Consider the following 21,072-nt stretch of genomic DNA (forward strand, 5'->3'; position numbering starts at 1 on the left):
TTGCCGCCTCTGCAGTGTGGGCGAGCGAAAACGCACCCAACTCTCTCTTATTTCCGTTATTCGACTTATGTTGCTTGCTTTCGCTCACTGATGATTCCGTTTGCCTAAAGCATGCTGTATGTCAATAGTGCTTCGCAGATGTCTGAGCTAGTACTATTCGAAGACGCCTTCGTGTCGTCTCTGCACTCGCGTGAAAAACTAACAATAATTAAACTTATAATTCAGGAAAAGGGGCGCAAGTATATTTTCGAACTCTCGAAGGCCTTTGGTCTCGACAAAAAAAGGCCTTCATTGGTCGAAGGCGTGTGAGTACTTCAATATTTTGTGTTTGTTGAATGAAATATCAAGCAATGTCAGATGAAAGGCAGACCAAATAAAGGTTGGCTATGGCAAGCTGCAAAGATACAGTCGCATCACTAATTTGCTGAGTGTAAAAGAGACGGGAACTGTAGCGTCGGAATACGTTGTCTGTGCAATGTCCTCTAATGAGAAAAGTGAACTTTTTATAAGGTGCGGCAGGGGAGTTAATAATGTCTTTTTGTAAATGCACAATTAACGGAAGTGGACATCGATGATGTCACTGATCAGCCGTATGACCTGCCACCACCTGTTACTTCCTACAGATTTCTTTTAGGGTGTATCTTGCAATTCAAAAACTGCAGAGGGTCTCTACTCCAAGCATGTCAAATTATAATAAATTCTGCAAATAGCACAAAGTTTGTGATAACAATTTACAAAGCTGTAGGGAATGGAACTTGTGTTCTGCGTAGAGTTTTTCTAGAAATTCGCTACTACATAATGCGGAGCAAAGCCAAGCTGGATGTCCATGTGTACTGTGACAATCTATGGGGTTAAATATTTCTGAACCGGCAGTGGCCCTAGCGTCCCTATTAGGTACACAAGCGTAAGCACTGAGAAGCTCATTTCTTTTTATTGCACTAAATCCCATAAACTATAATTGGTGTGAACAGTGCGAGATATGAGACAGTAAAGGTACAAACCATGGCGCAGTTCCCACTAACTTAATTTGAAAGCGATACTGACCACAGAAAGCGGTGCCTAGCAGTAAACAATACCAAGGCAAAAAAAAAAATATAAGTAAACGACAAAACGAAGCAGCATAATTCGTAGCAATGAATTTATACCAATATGCCAAGCTGTCAACTCTGTCAGGCATTCCGAAGTTGTTATAATGAAAAAGATCGGTGAGTATCGCACACCTACTAATCTTCGCCACTGCTCTACGTTTCCCAAATGACAAATGCCATCTTACTCCTACTGCGTGGTCTCATAAAAAAAAAATGGTACTTCGGGTTTCTAACGAGCTCTACAGTAAATATATGCCGATGGCAAGGTAAGTTGCTGGCCTAGCAAGCAATGTGGGTTTGGTGGCACGGATTAGATAAGTTCGCGTACCGACATGATGCTGGGGAAGCGCTGCCCATCCTGGATGGCAAACTCGCCGCTAGGTGTCACGTCCACCTTGTAGTGCTTCACTGAGCCGCCGTGGCTGAGGCACAGGGCGTAGCTGCTGTCGTCCCGCTCCCGTACTCTGCACAAACGACGCCACATTACCGTTAAATGATACAAAGTCCAGCGATGACAGGTGCAACTTCTCCACGGTCTAAAGATGCCAGTAGAAAAAGACTTGAGGTTATCCTCACTGGTCGAACAAGAGGTGTCACGAACGTGATTTCAGGGTACCGACGAAGTCAAATATCAGTGCCGAAACATTGGCCCCGGACACATGTGTTGGTCGCTTTATTATGTGAGAGTGTTATGTAGGCGCAGTATTGTAGTCCAAGCTTAGACGAGACGTCGTCTCGCGATATAGGTGTGTGTTGCGAGTAGAGAACCAAGCACTCGCAGAAAAAACAGAGGAGCAGCGAAAAGTTACGTTTCAGTGTTGGTACGAAGAGTCCGGTGTTGAAAAGCAAAAACAGAAGGTTAGGGTGGCGCTTTATTTACTGATGGCTGACAGCCCATATTTTCTCGCCGAGAGCTCCTTAGCCCAACGTTCTGCGACATACTTCCTGACGAGGAGCACACATTGTCTAGAGATAAGGTACGACCCTTATTGTCTTCCTTAATTGTTAACCGAGGCCCGTATGGGTCCCGAAATGTCAGTTTCGTTCTCATCGGTGTTCTTTTAGTAATGCCCGTTAAACAACGAGCAAAAGCACATGATTATGCGGTGGTAAGCTGCTGCTCACTGCAAGTGGTCTATTTTATAGCAAATATTTATATAACATCAGCCTCTATTGCCTGTGTGCCTTGTTACACTATGTTTCCTAACCCTGAGGTGGCCTTAATTATGCCGCATGTAGGCTCTGGTATTCCGTGTATTATTTTGTTTCCTGAAGTTTGTGATTGGTTGCAGTGATTTCGTGTATAATGTATACTTAAATGAGATGTTAAAATGTGTGTTTCGCGAGCCATATGGGAATTTAACGTCTCCCGAGCAGACCAAGCCTCATCAGGCCTAATAAACCTCCGGTGTTTGCCTTATAGAAACATTTTCTGAAATGGGGTTGGGAGAAGAAGCAGGAAAAGCTGAAGTGAAATACTAACTTCAGCTATACATTAGTAGGCCAGACTTTTAGACCTGCGAATTTGCAAGTATTACCATGGGCTGAACTTCGGTAAACCCGACATACAACAAAGACTGTAATGACGGGCGGCAAGTACCGACGCCGTAATGAATTTCCAGCACCAATGCCTCGAGACGTGCTAGATAACACTCAAAGTTCTTTCACTGTTTGTGTTGAAAACAAAATGTATTGAATTTTAAGGTAAGCAGATATTTAGCTTGTCAACTTCTGTGTACTCTCCATGCGCAGTCTATTGATCTAGACAAGCGAACACAGCGAAAATTCTGCGACTGCTAGAGCTATATTGCCCTACCTATGGGTTTTGCTTGAAATTGAAAGCGGGTGATATCTGCAGCGTACATTCTAATTAAATGAGCTGAATTATTTGTTACGCATGTGTGAACACTGTTAATGTAAAGGCGTGCCAACTCCTCCTCCCCCCCCCCTCCCCCAAAGAAAGCTTGGGAGTCCATGTACTGAATACCGCGCCATCCTAGATATCTTACGCTGTTCGCCTTCACAACTAAATAATTTGACAAAGGTTGTTTTGAATACGGATGTACAAGAGTTTACATTTATTTCGCCTCTACTGTAGTCACCCTATATATTAAATATTGGGCCAAGTGAAGTCTTCCGTGCATATAGCAGTTCAAAATTTATGTAAATACCTGATGCCTTGTGACATTGTAAACGCGCTTACCAGACTTGGCCAGAAGAAAGCGCGACACACAGGCAGCGCTTGATAACTATGCCTGTCTCTCTTTCTTTTTTAATGCCCACGTCTGTTAATCGTGTTTACGCGCGTAAAATTCTCAACCAGCTTGCCCACCTAGCTGTTTTATCTGGTTACAAGACGTATTTTCTGTCTTTTTTGTTTACGTGCGTCACATTGAACGCTTTCTACGTTCGGAGTTTTCATAGTATAATTACGTTGTGTTATCTTGGGATCGCGAAGCCTTCTCGAAAGCACTGTGGTCACTCATACATCAAGGGCAGCATGACCAAGTCAGGCGTTAGTGCCTTTCTATCTGTGTCTCCGAAAACGATGTTGTACGTTGTCTAAACAAATAAAACAAAGTAAAACGTTAGCTCGAGTGTGTCGACTTGAAATCCCTGTTCGGGTCGATTAATGAGCCGAAACACAGCGCACTCTTTGCCGCACAACCCTTATAAAACCTCTCAGAGTGGCATATCTGTAGGAGGCTTTGGGTTTGGATGGGAGACGGGGGGAGGGGAGGGAGTGCTCCGGTGATTACCAACAGCAGTGACGCATCGTCCACAAATGATGCTCGAAGCGACGACGCCACACATTGCCGCCTCGAGGAAGCGTAGGGGGACGAGCTGTCATTAACCAACCGGAGAAGCGGGCTATGCTCGCCCGTGCAGGTTGCGCAATCTTGGACGGTCGTGGGAATTCCGTGGCCGTACGCGCGTCGTTGATTCGAAATCGAAGCGCCGCACTCGGGGCGGGCCCGCATTACCGGTAGTCCACCGCCCGGGTGCCAGGTCTCGTACGAGAACCCATTATCCGTGTCCCAAAGCAGCCGCGTCTTTGTGGCGTGCCATTAGGCTTGAAGCCCGTTCCTGTGGTTCCTGTAGCTGTCGCGCGGTAGAGCGCAGTCTAATGAACCCTTTTTAGGGGAGGGGGGGGGGGGGGGGCGGTAGCGTCGTGCCCTGTACTGCGCTGCAATATAATCGTCGGCCTAAATGGTGTACTCCTGCGTCACTATCGCGTTATGTTCACTTAGGATAATCCTTTCTCATCCGCGCCAGTACGGAAACTGAGGGCTGTTTTGATAACTAGCTTTCGTATCTTTCAGACTCCTAGTGAACGGATAGGTTGATTACTGCGTTATTTTTTTTTATTTGGATGATTCGAAACACGTTCTTCGCTATTCGACCTGGAATTTGGGCTTTCAATGCACGGATGCATGTTTTGGTCATGTTTATTTCGTCTATAGTGTTAGAAGCAGGCAATTCGTTCGACTCAGTTATTCAATTTACGTAGCGCGCACGCACAAATGCACGCTGTCACAAGGATGCACGCTCGTGTACAGTTCTTATATTTCAGAAACTGATTCCCGCTAACAATAACCCCGAAACGACGCTAATTTGATGTACGAACATTACACAATTGCGCATGTCTTTTAGTTCTGCCTCAGAGCCCCATTATCATATTTCTCTGTTTGCCATTGCACGCTACTGTAGCCTTTGAATTTATTCTACTTCTGCTTACACCATGTGCGAGTTTGAAATTGCTTTTGATGGTTCTTTTCTTGTGTTTATACCTCGTGTTCTTTTAAGACTCACCAGCCACATTCCAAGTAAGAAACATTTCAAACGGCCCTGAGCACTGGATTCGGTTATTCCTTATTCAAAGTGGGTGCGTAGGACTCCACAGGATCCGTTATTATAAAATCCTAAACAGTACTCTAGAAAAGGGAGCACAGATCGAAAGGAACATAATAAACACTACACACACCCGTCGCAAGAGCACAAATAGGTGCATCACAGAAATCATCACAGGAAACATGTTCTGGTTATTAACATAAGAGCGGACGGATGACATAAAGGAGAAGCAGGCAGGTCAACCAGATAAAACATTCAGTTTGCTACCCTAAACTGAGCTGTGAAGGAGCGGGACGTAGAAGTATAAGGAAATAAAGATTGAGAAAAAAAACCAAAGCGCATCCAGACAATCACTGCTGTTTCCCTGACAAGATAACACTTAACACCTCTCAGTGTCAAGTCGTTTGTGGAGAGGCGGAATCTGGCGCACCTAACAGCCATCAAATATTTGGTATATCCAGAAATGCACATAACTTTATAAGCAGTCATCGCCATAATCTTATTGCACGTAGATTTTACGCGCGTTACAGCGAGTATTTTTTAGGCTCCTTTAGAGCCACGTCACATCAACTTCACCGAACTCATCATTACACCGCGAAATCACTAACGCTGTTATGACGCTCTTTGGTGATACCTGGCCCTTGCGCCACTAAACAAACCGTATTCGTTCATCCAACTTTATAAGCGGATTGCGTAACATTGAAGTGGCCCTACAAAAAACACTCTCGTCCTTTGTGCTTTCTTTATCGCGGTGTGGTACCGATCTGGGAGCACGTGATCGGCCTCAGCTCACAGGAATCGTCCGTCCAGGTGGCCCGCGTCCTGAAGTCGCCTCTCGGCGTCGGCTCGGCTCAGGCGTCCGTGGAACCAGGGTTGTATCTCGTGCAGGGTCTTGCTCAGCAGCGACCGCAGGTCCCCGGGGCCGGGGCTGCCTTCGGGACGCACTCCCTGCGGCGACGGCGGCGTGGGGCTGCCTTCCAGCTGCTGCTCCTGCGAGCGTAGCGATCAATACACGTGGCTGCTTTCGAGGCTTTCACCATAACTATTTGTGTACGAGGAGTCGTTTTTAGCGTCCACAGAGACAAGCTTTCGGTCAAACTCATCGTCTTTCCTTCCCTCTCTCTCTTTCTCTCTCTCTTACGGAAGTAATACAATCAAGTTAGATAGATAGATAGATAGATAGATAGATAGATAGATAGATAGATAGATAGATAGATAGATAGATAGATAGATAGATAGATAGATAGATAGATAGATAGATAGATAGATAGATAGATAGATAGATAGATAGATAGATAGATAGATAGATAGATAGATAGATAGATAGATAGATAGATAGATAGATAGATAGATAGATAGATAGATAGATAGATAGATAGATAGATAGATAGATAGATAGATAGATAGATAGATAGATAGATAGATAGATAGATAGATAGATAGATAGATAGATAGATAGATAGATAGATAAGAAAAGACAGGTTAATCATTGTCGCGCCCGGTTGGCCTACGATTGGTTACCTTACACGTGGACAAAGGATATCGGGTAAGACAGATGAGATGGGAGGAGGAGAGGCTGGAAGGTCTTCAAGAATTGTGTAAGCGCTTTTGTGGGCCTTACACACTAGGTTTTACCAACCAAAACCCTAGAAACATTGCTTCCAAGTTTCGAGGGTGCTATGAAGCGAAGAAAGTGCATGAAGTACAAGCAGCTGTAATATGTGCGAGAAGAAAGAGGGTATTCAGGTGCTGGATTTTCAGCAAAGAGAGAGAAAGAGAGAGATAAATGAGGTCAGAAACGCACGGATGTTCACCGGAAGAGAAGCTTCTTGTTTGCCATGCTACACTGGGCGAAGGGTAATGAGAGAAATCTTAACGCAAACAGTAGCCGAGAAAAAATGTGAAGAAGTCGACAGGGAATGAAGGCCGGGAAAATAAAACGCAAAGAATTTTTATAACTAAATAAAGGCCATTGTTAAGGTCACGATCAATTCCTATTCTGAATAAAGTAAAGAGTGAACGAAATGGGAGAACAGAGAAATTGGCTGCTGGTGAGAGCGAAACCCACAACCTCCGCATGACGCGTGCGAAAGCCGATCAGCTGAGCAGAGGCGAGTGTTTTCGCCGCGTCCACCTTCAGTAGTATTTACGTGCATAGGCATACGTATTTAGCTTAGACCTGCGAGTCTTAGAGGTACTCATGACATGGCGGTCTCTGTGAAGCGCTGATTACAGCGCCAAGGTTACGTGGGATGTGATTCTGGAGGCGGACAACTGGCCAATGAAGTGTCGTGTTCTTCCAAATCAATGAAGGCTCCGAGAATCAAGAACCTTGTTGTGCGATAGGCTATAAATATGGAGTGTAAAAGTTGTTTTTCGTAAAGTTCGTTCGAAGAAAAAAAAACTAAGTAGGATGGGTTGACAGCTCAGAGGCGGGTAGAGAGAGAGAGAGAGAGGGAGAAGGGAAGACGGAAAGGCAGGGAGGTTAACTAGACTGAGTCCAGTTTGCTACCCAAACTACACGTAAGAAGCATTGATGTGAAATACAAGAATGGCAAATATAAAGGAACATCCATAGTATTTGCTGCGCAAAACATTAACTGAGTGGTTTTGAGAACCGTCTTGTGAAAATTATTGAGACCTTTTCGAGCTAAATAACCTCAGCCTTCGCGTGCAAATGTGCAATGATTGACGAATTGTTCGTGTGGAATGATTGGCATGAAAGTGTGCAATGATGATGTCACCCTCTCACTGATGAGCGCTTTTTACTGACACGCTTTCTACTGATACGCTTTTTACTTCACTGACAACTCATAGCGCAGATACGTGGTACCGATACCATGACACTGTTCGCACCCACCGCATACCGCTTTGTTGCACATAGTCTGTGTTAGGTTGATACGGTGTAGTCCAACTTCTCCCTGTTCGCTCTTCCACGTCCCCTTCCCCGCCCCCAATGTTAGACGCTAAATTTGACACGCTAAAGCCGATTTTTTTTTGTCCCACGTTACAAGACAACCCTGTTTCAAGACAACAATGTTCGGGTAACATATACCAATAACATTTGATAGATGTAGCATTAGCTTCTTGTAAATGAGCTAGAATTTCAGTAAATACTCGTGGTACCTGTTCTTTAACATTACGATGGCAGTCATTGCTGAGGTTTTCTAGGCGATTTCAGCAAATCACACAGAAGGTGAAGCAAGGACAGGCGTACTTGGCAACCTGGATTCCCGCAGACGCAAGAGGAACAGAGCGAATCCTCGTCGAACGTGCGTCTGACTATATTTCTTCTCACACTCCTTCTTGAGCAACTCAGTACTTCTCACTACATCTCACCCCCCTCATTGCTGTACCGCTAGAGCCACGACCAGCCAATCTTGAAGGACCATGTTTTAATGAAATGAAAGACTGAACTTTCCCAAATAGGCTAACGTAAAACGTTCTTTGTAGATAATGATTCAGGCAGTGGCAGGCACGTTGATGCGTTCAAGGACTGGATCGTCGCGAGGAAGTGAGCACCAGAACGTTTGCTTTTTATAAGCTGCTACTTTGCAATGGGAAAGAAGAAAATGGATGAAGAAACGATGGGTGGTCATTAGAAGGAGGTAAAAAGGGAAGAATAAGGTGGCCTAATACACCTGAGCAGTCAGTGCCGCACCGTCCAAAAATGGCAGTGAGGCTCTCTTCTATCTTGCATTTGAAGCATCACAAACAGTGGTGTTAAATTCTGGCTGCATACCCATGATTGTTAATAATGCGGGCATTGTCGCGCGGACTATAGACAACACACGTTGAGTGTTCCGCCCACGGTCATCCACGTCCAGGAGAGTTTGCGCAGAAAGCTTCGCTTTAAATGCCGGTGGCGATGATAATCTCCATATCTGATTTAGTGGCACAGATTACGATATTGGGATTATGGATACATGCCAGTGCTGTTGTCTCTCATTAGTGCGAACAACGGACACGCTCCCTTCGGTCAAAGCGTCCACTCACGTCCATGCCCCACTGGCGCGCCTTGAGCAGCATGAAGGCGCGCACGGTGTCGTCCGAGAGCCCCCAGTGCGTGGGCGGCAGCATGGCGTCCCTGGCCCGATTGCAGGGCAGCGAAGGTCTCGTGGCCAGGCCTTGCACGCCCTCGAGCAGGGCCCACGGGTCGCGGAACTGCTGGCCCGGCAGGCCACACAGCTCCACGCCTGAGAGAAACACAGCGGCGGTCAATAACCCCTCCAAACGCTGTGTCCACAATTGCGTGAACCAATATAGGGCGCGTCAAAAGGAAAAAAAAAAGCTATCGATAAAATATAATGACGTGTAAAGCGTATCGGTTACAAGTTGTAACACTTCGGATTAAATGTTACAGCAAGTTTCGATAATCTATGTGAACCGTTTTAGTAAAACGAGTTGGAAAACAGACGGCTGGATGCTTGCTCCAGGTGTCAGCACGTGGTCATGTAGCAGTTTCACTCCTGCTATATTTCTGGGATGTTTTATATCAGCAATATCTTTAAGTGGCCGCGTGGGTGGCTTCAGAATATCCTAGACATGAAATAAGTGATGTTCCTACAGATAGTTCAGTCGCATTAAGTCCACATTCTACAAACTAATCCATAGTCGCTCAAGAATTGAAAATCCTTGAGGTTTTCTTCAGGGCTACGCTTTCGTACCATCCTGAAGATGAAAGAAATATGGCGACAATAGATTTTCTATTGACATTTTTAATTGGCACTTGACGGGGATGCTACCGAAATCACGTCTGACACTCGCACGTGCAGGTCACTGTGTAATGTCACGATCAAGCGAAGTGGGGCTTAAAGCATTGTTAGGAAAGTCAGGATGCACTCAAATTTCTGCATAGACTTGCGTAGCGGGAAAAATGACGTAAAAAATGAGGCACGACGTGGCACCCTGACGTCCAAACTGAGCATTTCTGGTGGAGGCAAAGTTCATTTCACCCTCAGCGAGGAAGGACAACAGAAAGTGGGTGTTTGACCTTTGACTCCTATGTTGCCTCCGTTTTCCAATAGAGAGCTAACCCATGCAGTAACTAGAAGGGCCAAAGTACCGCATGAGATCAAAGATTTTGGCGGCGCATGTTCGCATGGGAATGTCGCAAAAAACTGGTTCCAGTTATATACCGAGATTAATGCCCTATTCAGGACGGTGTGGACAAGCATCACAGCACTACTCCGAGTCATTTTTCTTGTGTCACCGTCCATTTTTTTTTATCCGCTTGGGTTTCCACGCAGCGCAAATCCAGTATGAAATTAAATATAAGCATGGCGGCGCGTTTAATGTGGATACTGCAGCGGTTACTTGTAGAATATGTTGTCCATATTCAATCGTTCACAGTCTTTAGGTTGGGCAATGTTCAGTTTCACACGTTTAAGTGCACTTTACTGTATTTGTACAAGGGCACTGTATTTACAAGGTCACTGCATTTACACTGTATTTACTGTATTTGTACAAGGGTACAAGGGTCCGATGAAGGTGACGGGCATATGTTGCAGGACGCAGGAGCTCATGCACTTCGGGCACTGGTAGTTATGTTCACAGCGTTGACCCCAAGATCGAGGGATGGCTGGTGTAAGGACCGCCCCGGCCCTAAAACTCCGGAAAGAAACTTCCTTCACCCGAGAATGATTGTGGGGGAGTGAGCAGACATAAGGGGGGAGGGGGGACGAGTACACGCGTGTCTCGGCGGGCGATAGAGTTTCGGGCAATGTGAACAGAGCGAGGGTCAAAGGGAAGCAAAGGAAGAAGGCTTATAGGCGTCGAGAAAGATTGAGCGATGCGGTCTGCAATATCATTGTTGTGACCACGGCCATGCGCTTGCATCAAGAAGTAAACAGCAATTTTCACACGTCTTAATCTGCTAATTTTACGAATCTGCTCATAGATAGGTAGGCAACGGTTTTGTTAGTTCTTTGGGCTGCCTAGCCGCGCCGAGGGTGTCAGCATCTTAAGCAGGTAGATAAAGGTTTCTATAAAATCCTGTATAGGCTACAGCTCAAATAATACGGGTTATGAAAAGTCCGTCGCATAGCGACGCGTGGTTTGGATCTCAGGGTGTCTCGGATTCATGTAACTTCTTTGTCATCCTCTTAGATTAATCACTACGTCCGTGTAGATCACACAGTATCCCGTATGTAGGCTTGTCTTACATGCAGGAATTGGTTTAACCCGCCGGTGGAGCTTTGTCGTCTTGTTAGTGACCACTGATGTGTGATTCCATAGTGCAATATTGTGCAAGGTCGTAGTCGTGGAACAATCTCAGCAGAAATAGGAACGGCGCGGCGTGGCGGTCGGTGTGTGGCATCTTTTGAGCTGCCTTGCTTGCTGTCGCTGCTCAACAAGCTCAGTTTATGGCTTTAAGTTGCGCGTGCTCTTGTAGAGTTGGTACATGCGTTACACGACGGATGGCCGTAATTGCCCTCATGAGGCTTGTGTAGATAATATCAACTTTGTCCCACTGGTGAGCAGTCAGTCGGTGTTGCACGTGTCACCGCCATTCCCACAGATTGATATGCTTATTAGCAACACAGATTTGTGGCGTTTTATGACTTAATTGCTTGTCCCGGAAATCAAAGAGCGCTTGAGTGTGGCCCCAGTAGAGTGGCTCACTCACTAAGACTGCGCAGGGACAACGTGCGTGTGTTGTTGTTGTCATGGCGGAATGACAAATATATTGATCATACAATAATTATTAGGCTAGGCCAAAGAAAGCATTCGTACACAAAACACTCTGTTTTAAACGTTGTAGTGAGTCTTCCAAGTTTATGGAATTTAGTTTCTCCCGTTTCGGCGAAACTAAGCCCGCAATTCAATTATTTGCGTGGTGATTCATTAGAAATCCACAAATACGTTTACGATCAGCACAGTCTTATAGTTTGGAGAAAATCTTCAAGGTGCAAAGAAGTGCATGAAAACGCAAATTTATTGTCTTCCACCCAACAGTTCTATAAGGTATACGATCTAATGAAACCGGTATTGGCTTACAGCTGGAAAGATTCGAAACTTTTTTTCGCCTAAGAAGCATTCTTTTTACCCACCGATACGTGTTTTCTTGCAACTTCGGATATATTTTTTTCAATTATGGGATTTCACATGCAAAACAACGATCTCATTATGAGGCACGCCGTAGTGGGGGACTCCAGAAATTTGGACCACATGTGGTTCCTTAACATTCACCTGAAGCTAAGTACAAGGGTGCTTGTCATTTCACCTCCATCGAAATGCGGCCGCCGTGGCCAGAATTTGATACGGCGACCTGGTGCTTAGCAGGGCAACACCATAGCCACTAAACAATCAAAGGCGGGTAACTTCGGGCTGATTTGGGGTGGATATTTGCCAGACTAACCCCGCCTGTAGCAACACTATCACCATCGCCACCGCCGCGTATAAATTTTTTTTTATTTCATTAGCGTTTTTTCACCTCAAGCGATGCGCGATAGCAGGACAATGCCACGTTCCATTTAGACGGCAGCCATGCCTTTGTCTTCGCGCGCTAAGGCGATTGCGGCCGTGATGACGAAGACGCACAACATTTTCTTTTAGTGCGTCCTCTGCGTGCTTCCACTAAACATACAAACTAGGAAAGCGCACCAGTCGTCCACCAGAGTGTTCTGCATGTTCCGAGTGGCAGGAGGTCCCACCTTTAACGTCCCAGTGCTTGTAAATGTACTTGAACATCAGGCTCGCGTATTAGTGCGTTTGTGGTGTGTCTATCTAAGGCACTCTTCGAGAAACAACGAGTAGCCGCGGCGCCGCATTTGTATGCCAACGCATCCCTCTAGTCCCAAGCATCAATTAAAAAATTATATACCAAATGCTGCCCAGACAGCGGCTCTCTCACCAGCCCCGGCGAGCCTGCGTATCCGGTAGTGTAGCACGCTGCGGTCGAAGCAGAGCGAGAGCACGTAGTCGGGCCCGCTTCGGCGCAGCAGGTACAGGCCGTCGGCGCACCCCCGCTCCCAGAGGATCCACTCGGCCGTCTCCCGGCTGACGGCGCCGTAGAAGCAGGCCGCCTCCTCCAGGGGCTCGGCGGCCGGGTCGCCCCCGTCGCCGTCGTCGTCGCCGCAGCACGAGGGCTCGGCCGACAGCGTCACGCCGCCGCCCGCGCTGCCAGCCCTGAAAGCGCGGCGAGGAGGAGAACGGCGTTAGAGGGACGGTTTGAGTGCGGGCTAGTTGGTATTCCATGGTATCAATCGTCACTTACAGCGCATACATAGACGGAGGACCAAAAAGGACGACGTAGACAAGCGCTTGTCTACGTCGTTCTTTTTGGTTCTCCGTCTATGTATGCGCTGTAAGTGACGTTAGAGGGACGACCGGAGCGAGCGGTCTTTCATTATGCATCCTGGACCATAGCTTCCTCATCGTGGTACTGGGACACGCGGAAAGAGGAATGACATGCACACTCGGACAACCGCCCGTCTCGTCGCATTTCGTTGGGTGCACTAAACGGATTCACAGACACACGCGTTCGTCAGTGACAACCTGAGCGGGAAAGAAAGAAACGAGAGGGAAAAAAGGAGAGAGAGGTTAGTCACCATAAGTCACCTTGCGCTCAGAAAAGGGGTGAACTGAATCAAATGTGATAGGAGAAATGAAAAATAGAGAGGGAAAAAAATCACATAATAACATGATGGAACGCGCTACAACTTTCTCAGTCGGTCGAACAATGCTACGTCCTTAAGTGTGGAGTAGCACATTTGAACCAAAGAATACTTATGAATAAAAAAAATTTGGCAGATCTACATTTAAGGCTGCTTCCTTGTGCAAATGTGAAAGCATTCTACCATTTGCAGACCTCGGAACGTCATGAACAAGCTTTGTACAATCATGACCTGGCGCCGCCTCCTCCCCATTGGCTGTGCTATCACGTGGCCAATGAAGCACGCACTACACCCTTAAACAAATTTCCACCCTTTGGGTGTTATCTTGCTGCACAACAATAATCGTAGCCTGTCTTGCTTGCGTGTCCGTTCTTCAAAAAGCTGCGCTCGCTACTTTCCCGTCGAGAATGCTATGTCATGCTAATAACGCGCATGCCTTTCATGACTTGGAGGTACCGGGCTCACAGCGCTAAAGAAAGGAAATGCGGTCAAGAAAGATGGACGATTATCGTTGCGTGGCAAGACACAACCTAAAGGGTGCAATTTTGTTTAAAGAGTGTAGGCATACTTTTAGCCAGCCAGGACCGTGGAGACACCTTGGCGTCGGAGAAGCTGACCCGTCTCGTGCCCCGTAAGCCCCAATATGATTCCCACGTACCCAGACCGAAACGTACGAAATGTTATTTTCAATGCCAATTATTTAATTTGTTTACAGGTACCTCCTGAGAAACTTAACATTATTGTTTGAAATAACCAGCTTTGGCTTTCCAATTCGCTTAGCTGTAATATTAGCAGAACACTGTAATTGAAACTGTGAGTGGGCTTCTGCTGGTTCGACTCTCTGTCATTCGTGAAGGGCAGTCGTGCTGCGCTTTCGCAGGTGGAGCTTCAATTAAGTTCAACCCGTGGTGGTTGCTTAGCGGCTATGGTGTTAGGCTGCTAGGCACGAGGTCGGGGTATCGAAAGCCGGCCACGGCGGCCGCATTTCGATGGGGGCGAAATGCGAACACTCCCGTGTACTTAGATTTAGGTGCACGTTAAGGAACCCCAGGTGGTCGAAATTTCCGGAGTCCCCCACTATGGCGTGCCTCATGATCAGAAAGCAGTTTTGGCACGTAAAACCCTATAATTTTTTTTGCATTAAGTTCTTAGCTTGTCACCGACTGCTTTATGGAAAGATGTCAAACAAAAAAGTACATTGAAGTGTGCTTCGCGACAACAAGTTTTGGCAAGTGTTACACGCAACAAGACGGACGCACGCATACATCATTAAACAAAGATAAAGAGTACGCATTTCAAATGATTTCAATGATAGTGCTTTGCATAATACGTATAAAAAGAGGTGCAATAAGGTTTTCTTGTAAGAAGAGTCGAAGTAAACCATACGAAAGAAGTTTTCATCCAGCCTGCAGACAGCAAACTATCGTAGCGCCACGCTCGTGCACAGGTTGTCTGTCCTTCCACCCATTCCTCGACTCTTTCTCTCTATTGACTTAGACTTTCTGTCGTGCGGAGACTGGGCGCGCAAACATCAGAGCGTCCTCGTTGCCCGTCAGTCTTTCTTAAGATGAAAGCCTCTCTTTGCCGCCATTCAGTTAACTGCGGTGGCAACGCAACGCCTAAACCCTTCTCACAGCGGTGCGTGCCAGAGTTAGGAGCCCTCTTGCACAAGCAGTCGTTCAGGGTAATCGAATCGCCGGAAGAGAGAGAAAGGACCGGCACACAGAAGCCTAAGAGAGAGTAGGGTTTGAAGAACCGCAGACTCAAGCTACCGTCTGGCGCTCTGTAATCGACGCTCGTTGAAACGTTCCGCAGTCTCTGAATCGACGAGAAAAAAAAAAAGGGAAAAGTACATTGAGCTATAAGAAAACGCTCGCTCCCCCTTGCTTTACTTCGAAAAAAGGCTCGAGAAATAAGTGCCAGGCGCGGCGCTATTTGCCACGTCTGTGCTGCTGGAGAGAACTGTCTGTTTTCTGTGCCCCGCTGATGACGTGTTCCCTTACAGAACACTTCCACGCGTTTCTTGTTGTTCTTTGATGGCCGCTGTTTGATGTGTGAGTACGTTTCGACTGCGTTAGTGTCCAGTGCAAGCGAAACCAGCCATCCTCGGTCTGAGACTCGCTGGAAACGAGCCAGATGTGAAGTAGGCCGCAGATTGATAACTCCATACGAAGATAACGAGGTTTGAAACATCCTTAACGAAAGGCTTTTAATGACAGGATTGCCTCACGAGGGTGGTGAATGGGTTCTTGGAGAGGGTCTGCGTTGTAAATTTCTTTGTGGAATGCTGCTGCCGCTTTTCTCTCCCCTTTCTGACTTTGTGCTAGACAAAGTTGGTTAATTTGGCCAGAAACTGTCGCGGATCACATTGTCTGTTCTGGCTTGTGACTATGGGCGTTTCTTTGCGGCAACGTACGAGCTCATTAGTCTTTAGCCGAGATGTGTCCGCATAAGTCTGACAAAACCCGCTCACTGCGCCATTTCGTGTAAAACTGCAGCCCTTGACTTCCACATCTCTAGCGGTAGTGCAGGTCGCTAGCGCGCGCGCGCGCGCGCACGCACGCACGCACGCACGCACGCACGCACGCACGCACACACACACACACACACACACACACACACACACACACACACACACACACACACACACACACACACACACACACACACACACACACACACACACGCACACGCACGCACGCACGCACGCACACACACAAGTATGCTGTCTCCGGTTGGACGAGAGCCGGTGTGGAAAGCGACTCTCCGGCAACCGCCACAGGGGAAAAGGTCTGTCCTTCCAGGCTGCTCCCAAGATGATGACGATGATCATGATAATTTACTGGCGCACGCGTTCAAATGGGACGAGTGCCTAGCCTGCTTTAAATAATCAGGTCTTACCATGCATGTACCATGGCCTAGCACCTTGCCTACATGCATCTCCTTCATTTTATTTCTCATCATAGAAACCTCTATGTCTACATTATACAGTTGTCTGTGCCTGTAAGTGATCCGGTTCTGCTCCTTCACAAACCAATACACTAAGGATGCCTTACTTATCTGGACTTACTTATCTGATCTGGACTTATCTGTTATTGCTTCAATTTGTTTTGAATCCCTGAGCTGCTCGAAGGTGGTCGTTCCCGATGGGTTTCGCTGTGTGAATAACTTATTGGCATTTCATTAAGGTGCGTTCAGTCGTTTCCGAACTTTCGCTGCAGCAGGCACATGTCTCATCCTGTTCCGTATATTTGTTGCAGTGTGTTTTTGGTTCTTTAACAACCAGCTGGAGTCTCAAATAGCAAGAAACTGCTCTTTTTGTTATTGTACATATTTTTCCTCCTGAAATCTTTGCTACCAGATTTGTAAATGTCCATAGTATTTATTTGTATCTATCCTTTGGATCACCATTTACGATCTATGTTTCTCTCCCCCTCTCTCCCTTTTTTTATGACTCCGGTTTGTCTATTTACACTTTCAATTAGATTGCACTTGGCTCTAAATGTTCTAGACCGCTTCCTCAATCCGGTATCCACGCTTTTGAGATGGAGTAATTTTTTTACTTTAGGCACGCACTTCTTTTGTTCTATGTTTCTCGGGGTTTTATTCAAAACAAGTTTTCCTCAGTGCTTCTCTTCCTTCAAAAGCGGCCCAAGCCACGTCACCAAGCACAGCTCAGTTGTTTTTTATCGTTTGGGCTCCCAATGCCAACTGGCCCGCGGACATTTTTGAATTCTGTGGGTCAGTCGCAGCATTAAGAGGCCCAGTTCTAGTGCGCAAAACCTTTCGCGCGACAGTGCGCGCATCGTAAATAGATTTAACAGTTGGCGTTCGGCGACGGTTACGCGAAAGCCCTCGCACCTTGCATCAGCGCCTTTTTATTGGCCGTGAAAGTCCGACCCCAACAAGTATCATAAAAACGGGTGAAAGAGCAAAGAAAAAGGAAAAAAAGTTGCTTCGTGCTTTAAAATCACCATGCAATTCCGCAAGACTTCTTTTTTTTCACTAAGTATAGTAGAGCTCCACACGATGTGTTCAAAGTTGAGAAATTTGTCCAGCTCAAGCGTTGCTTGCATTCTGTCCGCATAGAACGGACTTCTTTGTTTACTAAAACCGCACGCGTTAGCTCCAAGTTCTCGCACAGTCATGTCCGTCACCTGGTGCCATGGGGAGTCGTGATAACTGATGGGGACTTCGGTCTCGATCCTACAAAGTGCACCGGATGGAATTGAGGGAGACGCTGTAAATATATTGGAATTTCCACGCTTCCTTAAATTTCATTGAAATCAAGATGCTCCGAAATTCTGAGTGCCGCTCCTATGACATAAGCGCGCAAACCTGGGTCAGATTCGAACTCATGACTTTCCACACATCAAACGAGCGTCGCAGGGACTGGCACACCTAGTGCGGCGACAGTGTGATATGCAATGCCGAGATGGAGACCGCCATGTGTTCGTTACTCAAGCTTTTTCTCTTAAGCGCAGTGAAAAGGCTGTTTGAAGATGCATGGAGCGCCGTTCAGCAGTGCAGCCAGGGTTAAGAGAGTGTGGAAATATTTTATGGAGAAGCTGTATATGAGTAGGATCCCGGGATACATTCGTCTCCGTAACCAAAAGCTCAAGCGATCACAGCGGAAGGCGTGCGCCGCTGCGTTCCTTGTAGCACCACCAGATGGAGCTCGCCTCCACGAATCCGTGGGGGGGGGAAGAAAAAGAACCGGAAAGCTGGCCTCCCGCATAGTGTTCATCGCAAGCGTCTCCCAGTAAATATTGCAGTTGCATAAGCTGCACTTGCCGGGAAGTGGCAACTGTAGTATACAAAACAGGGAGAAACCTCACTACACTTTCGTATGGAAAAGAAGAACCCGCCTACAAATGATTTCATTTGTGCTGCGACAGCGTTTTGGAAAGGCCACGCATAGTTAGGACTCTCGAAGAGCAGCGTGAACGCAATGAGTGGCGACGGCAACAGCAAAGACAATATGCATAATGGTGTCGTGCTCAGCTAGGCAAGACGCAGCGATTCCTGCCCAAAGCAAGCCACGCACAGTTTTTTATTTGTTCCTCGCGCTTCACTCTGGCCCCGTGCTCTCATAGAGTATCGCAGCGCACATCGCGCGGACGCAAAATAACGAATGTGAAACTGGTCAAGGCTCACCCGGGCCAGACGAACAGCAACCTTCCATGCAGCAACCTCAGTTTTCGCGGCTACATGGTGTTTGCTGGGCTAATGGGCGGTCTTTTCACCCATAGCAACTGAAATGCAGCCAGAACATTATAGGCAGCAGGCACGTCGGAACAGGCGGATTATTCTGCAGATCTACAATCCGTTTCATCTGGGCCCCAACGGTGGGGAAGCTGCGAAAGTATTGCATTCATTGAAATCTGGCTCCGTGCGATGAGCAACGCTCATTTTATAGCGAAGCTTTCTAGCCGAGTTCCACTCATATCAAGTATGAAATGCTTTTAACTCCCGTTGCCGGCGACCTTCAAGTGACCTTGAGCCAAAAGCCAGAGCCGTTATCCGGACCAGTTGACAAGAAAAGTTATTCACCCGTAGGCACGCGTACAACTGGCAAGTTGTGAGAACAAACCGAGAACAAGCCGAGACCATCCGGGCAACCAGTCAAAAACCTAAAAAATACGGTCTCTGGCCTCCAACCAATTTATAGGACCGCATTACATACGCTAGTTACTGCCCAAGGAAGTTACAAATAATATAGCTCCCGAGTTCACAATATCAAGCTTTGGCGTCTATTACGCTGAACTTTTATTTGTCATTTCCAATGACATGGCGTGCTTCAGCGTCTGTCGAGCATTTCCGGGCGTCGTTCGCTCCCTGTCGTGCGGCCTTCGGCCGGTCTCCATCTTCCAGCTGGCCAGCGTCCGTTTAGACAGTAAATACCGAGTCGATCAAATCGGTTCGAAAGGTTGGAATGGTCTGTAAACGTTTGCGTCCAAACCTCTCGGCCTTCAGCTTATAATTTCTGATGAGAGCAATGCGGACTGCGCTATAGATGGCGCGAGTGAGCACACACGTCTCGTTTTTGTGCGGTGGCATCACGCGTACCGGTCTTTCCGGTTGTGCACGCACTGCATGCGTTATTGCAACACGAAGCGGCAACGCTGTAGACTTAGAGACAGTCACCGCGACAAATGGCGTAGTTTTGTAAGCAGCGGGCAAGAGCGCGTTCGCTACGACGTATAGCATGGTTTCCCAACCGATTTTGTCGACTCGAGTCCTCGTGGTCTCCTTCTCGAGCAGCATACGTGGCGAATGTAACGCATATACAAGGCGTCCGATGACGATGCCTGAGTCATGCACGGCTGCTGTTTTCGACGCTTCTTAAAGCGCGTTTTCCCCTGTTTCTCTCGCTTTCGGTCGCGTCGCTTTTATTTGCTTTACACGCCTCGCATTGGCATACGTGCCTCAGTAGCCCGCTTCGCGCGTCGCTGCGTCTGTTTATGGCCCTCGAGGCCAGCCATGCTGGCATCGCGGGCGGCTGTGGCAAACGTGGAAAATAACTTCTATTTTGATGTTTTTCTTATTTATTGCGTGTTGTTGGTGCTGTTCGTCAGACTCGCCGATGAGGGCTGCGTGGGCTCGCCTGGCGGTCGAGCGTCGGCGTGCGGAAGGTCGCGCACGCAAACAAAATATCGCCTATAGTGGGGGGCCTATGCTATTCACCTTCTGTATTTTTTTTCTCAGTGTTATTTTTCTTTTTTAATGCGCATGCTGCAGTACGAAAACCAAGAAGCGGGATGCAAAAAAAGGCAAAACGAGATGCCGAACAAAGAATCTCTTCGATTCATTGGGTGGTAAGCAAGAAAGATAAAAATACCGATGGGTGACGAATTCCGCGCCGATATAACCTAACCGCCAGTTCGTCTGCGTATGAGGGAAACATGGTTATCAAGAAGTTGCATTAAACTGCATTGTGTTGGGTACAATACACTGTAAGCATGCACCCGGGCGTGAATTCACGCGTGAGCACGCAAGTGTGCGTATCAAAATCCCGAATTCCACGTGACGAAAAGACCTTCGAGGCATAATACATTCCACTTGCTGTCTGTCAGTTGAAAGAAAACGCGTTTACAAAAAGCTCCTTTTTTCATTCTTTCTTTCTATCATTCTTTCTTTATTCCATTCCCTCTTTCTTCCTTTCTTTCTTTTTTCTTTCTTTCTTTTCTTCTTCCACTCATTGTTAGAGAGTTTAAAAATTAAATTATGGGGTTTTACGTGCCAAAACCACCTTGTGATTATGAGGCACGCCATAGGATGACTCCGAAAATTTCGACTACCTGAGGTTCTTTAACGTGCACATAAATCTAAGTACACGGGTGTTTTCGCCTACATCGAAATTCGGCCGCCGGGGCCGGGATTCGATCCCGCGACCTCGTGCTCAGCAGCCCAACACCATAGCCACTGAGCAACCACGGCGGGTGTCTAACATTTTCCTCCTTTGAAAGCCAAATCTCTCCTTAGTCCCTTCTCCTGTGCGCCATCGCTGTGCA

General features: G+C 47.0%; 1 protein-coding gene across 1 annotated transcript in view; it reads right to left on the bottom strand.

Moving 5' to 3' along the window:
- The window catches only part of LOC139050158 (tyrosine-protein kinase SYK-like), a 153,541-nt gene that overhangs the window by 12,152 nt on the left and 120,317 nt on the right, over window positions 1-21,072 (bottom strand). The window contains exons 2-5 of the mRNA XM_070526372.1: window positions 12,796-13,070; window positions 8,937-9,136; window positions 5,734-5,930; window positions 1,417-1,552 (exon numbers count right to left, since the gene is read on the bottom strand). Coding sequence (XP_070382473.1) covers window positions 1,417-1,552; window positions 5,734-5,930; window positions 8,937-9,136; window positions 12,796-13,070 — 808 coding nt within the window. The remainder of the gene's footprint in view (window positions 1-1,416; window positions 1,553-5,733; window positions 5,931-8,936; window positions 9,137-12,795; window positions 13,071-21,072) is intronic.

This window comes from Dermacentor albipictus, chromosome 9 (genome assembly GCF_038994185.2).
Source record: "Dermacentor albipictus isolate Rhodes 1998 colony chromosome 9, USDA_Dalb.pri_finalv2, whole genome shotgun sequence".
In the NCBI taxonomy this organism is placed as follows: Eukaryota; Metazoa; Arthropoda; class Arachnida; order Ixodida; family Ixodidae; genus Dermacentor; species Dermacentor albipictus.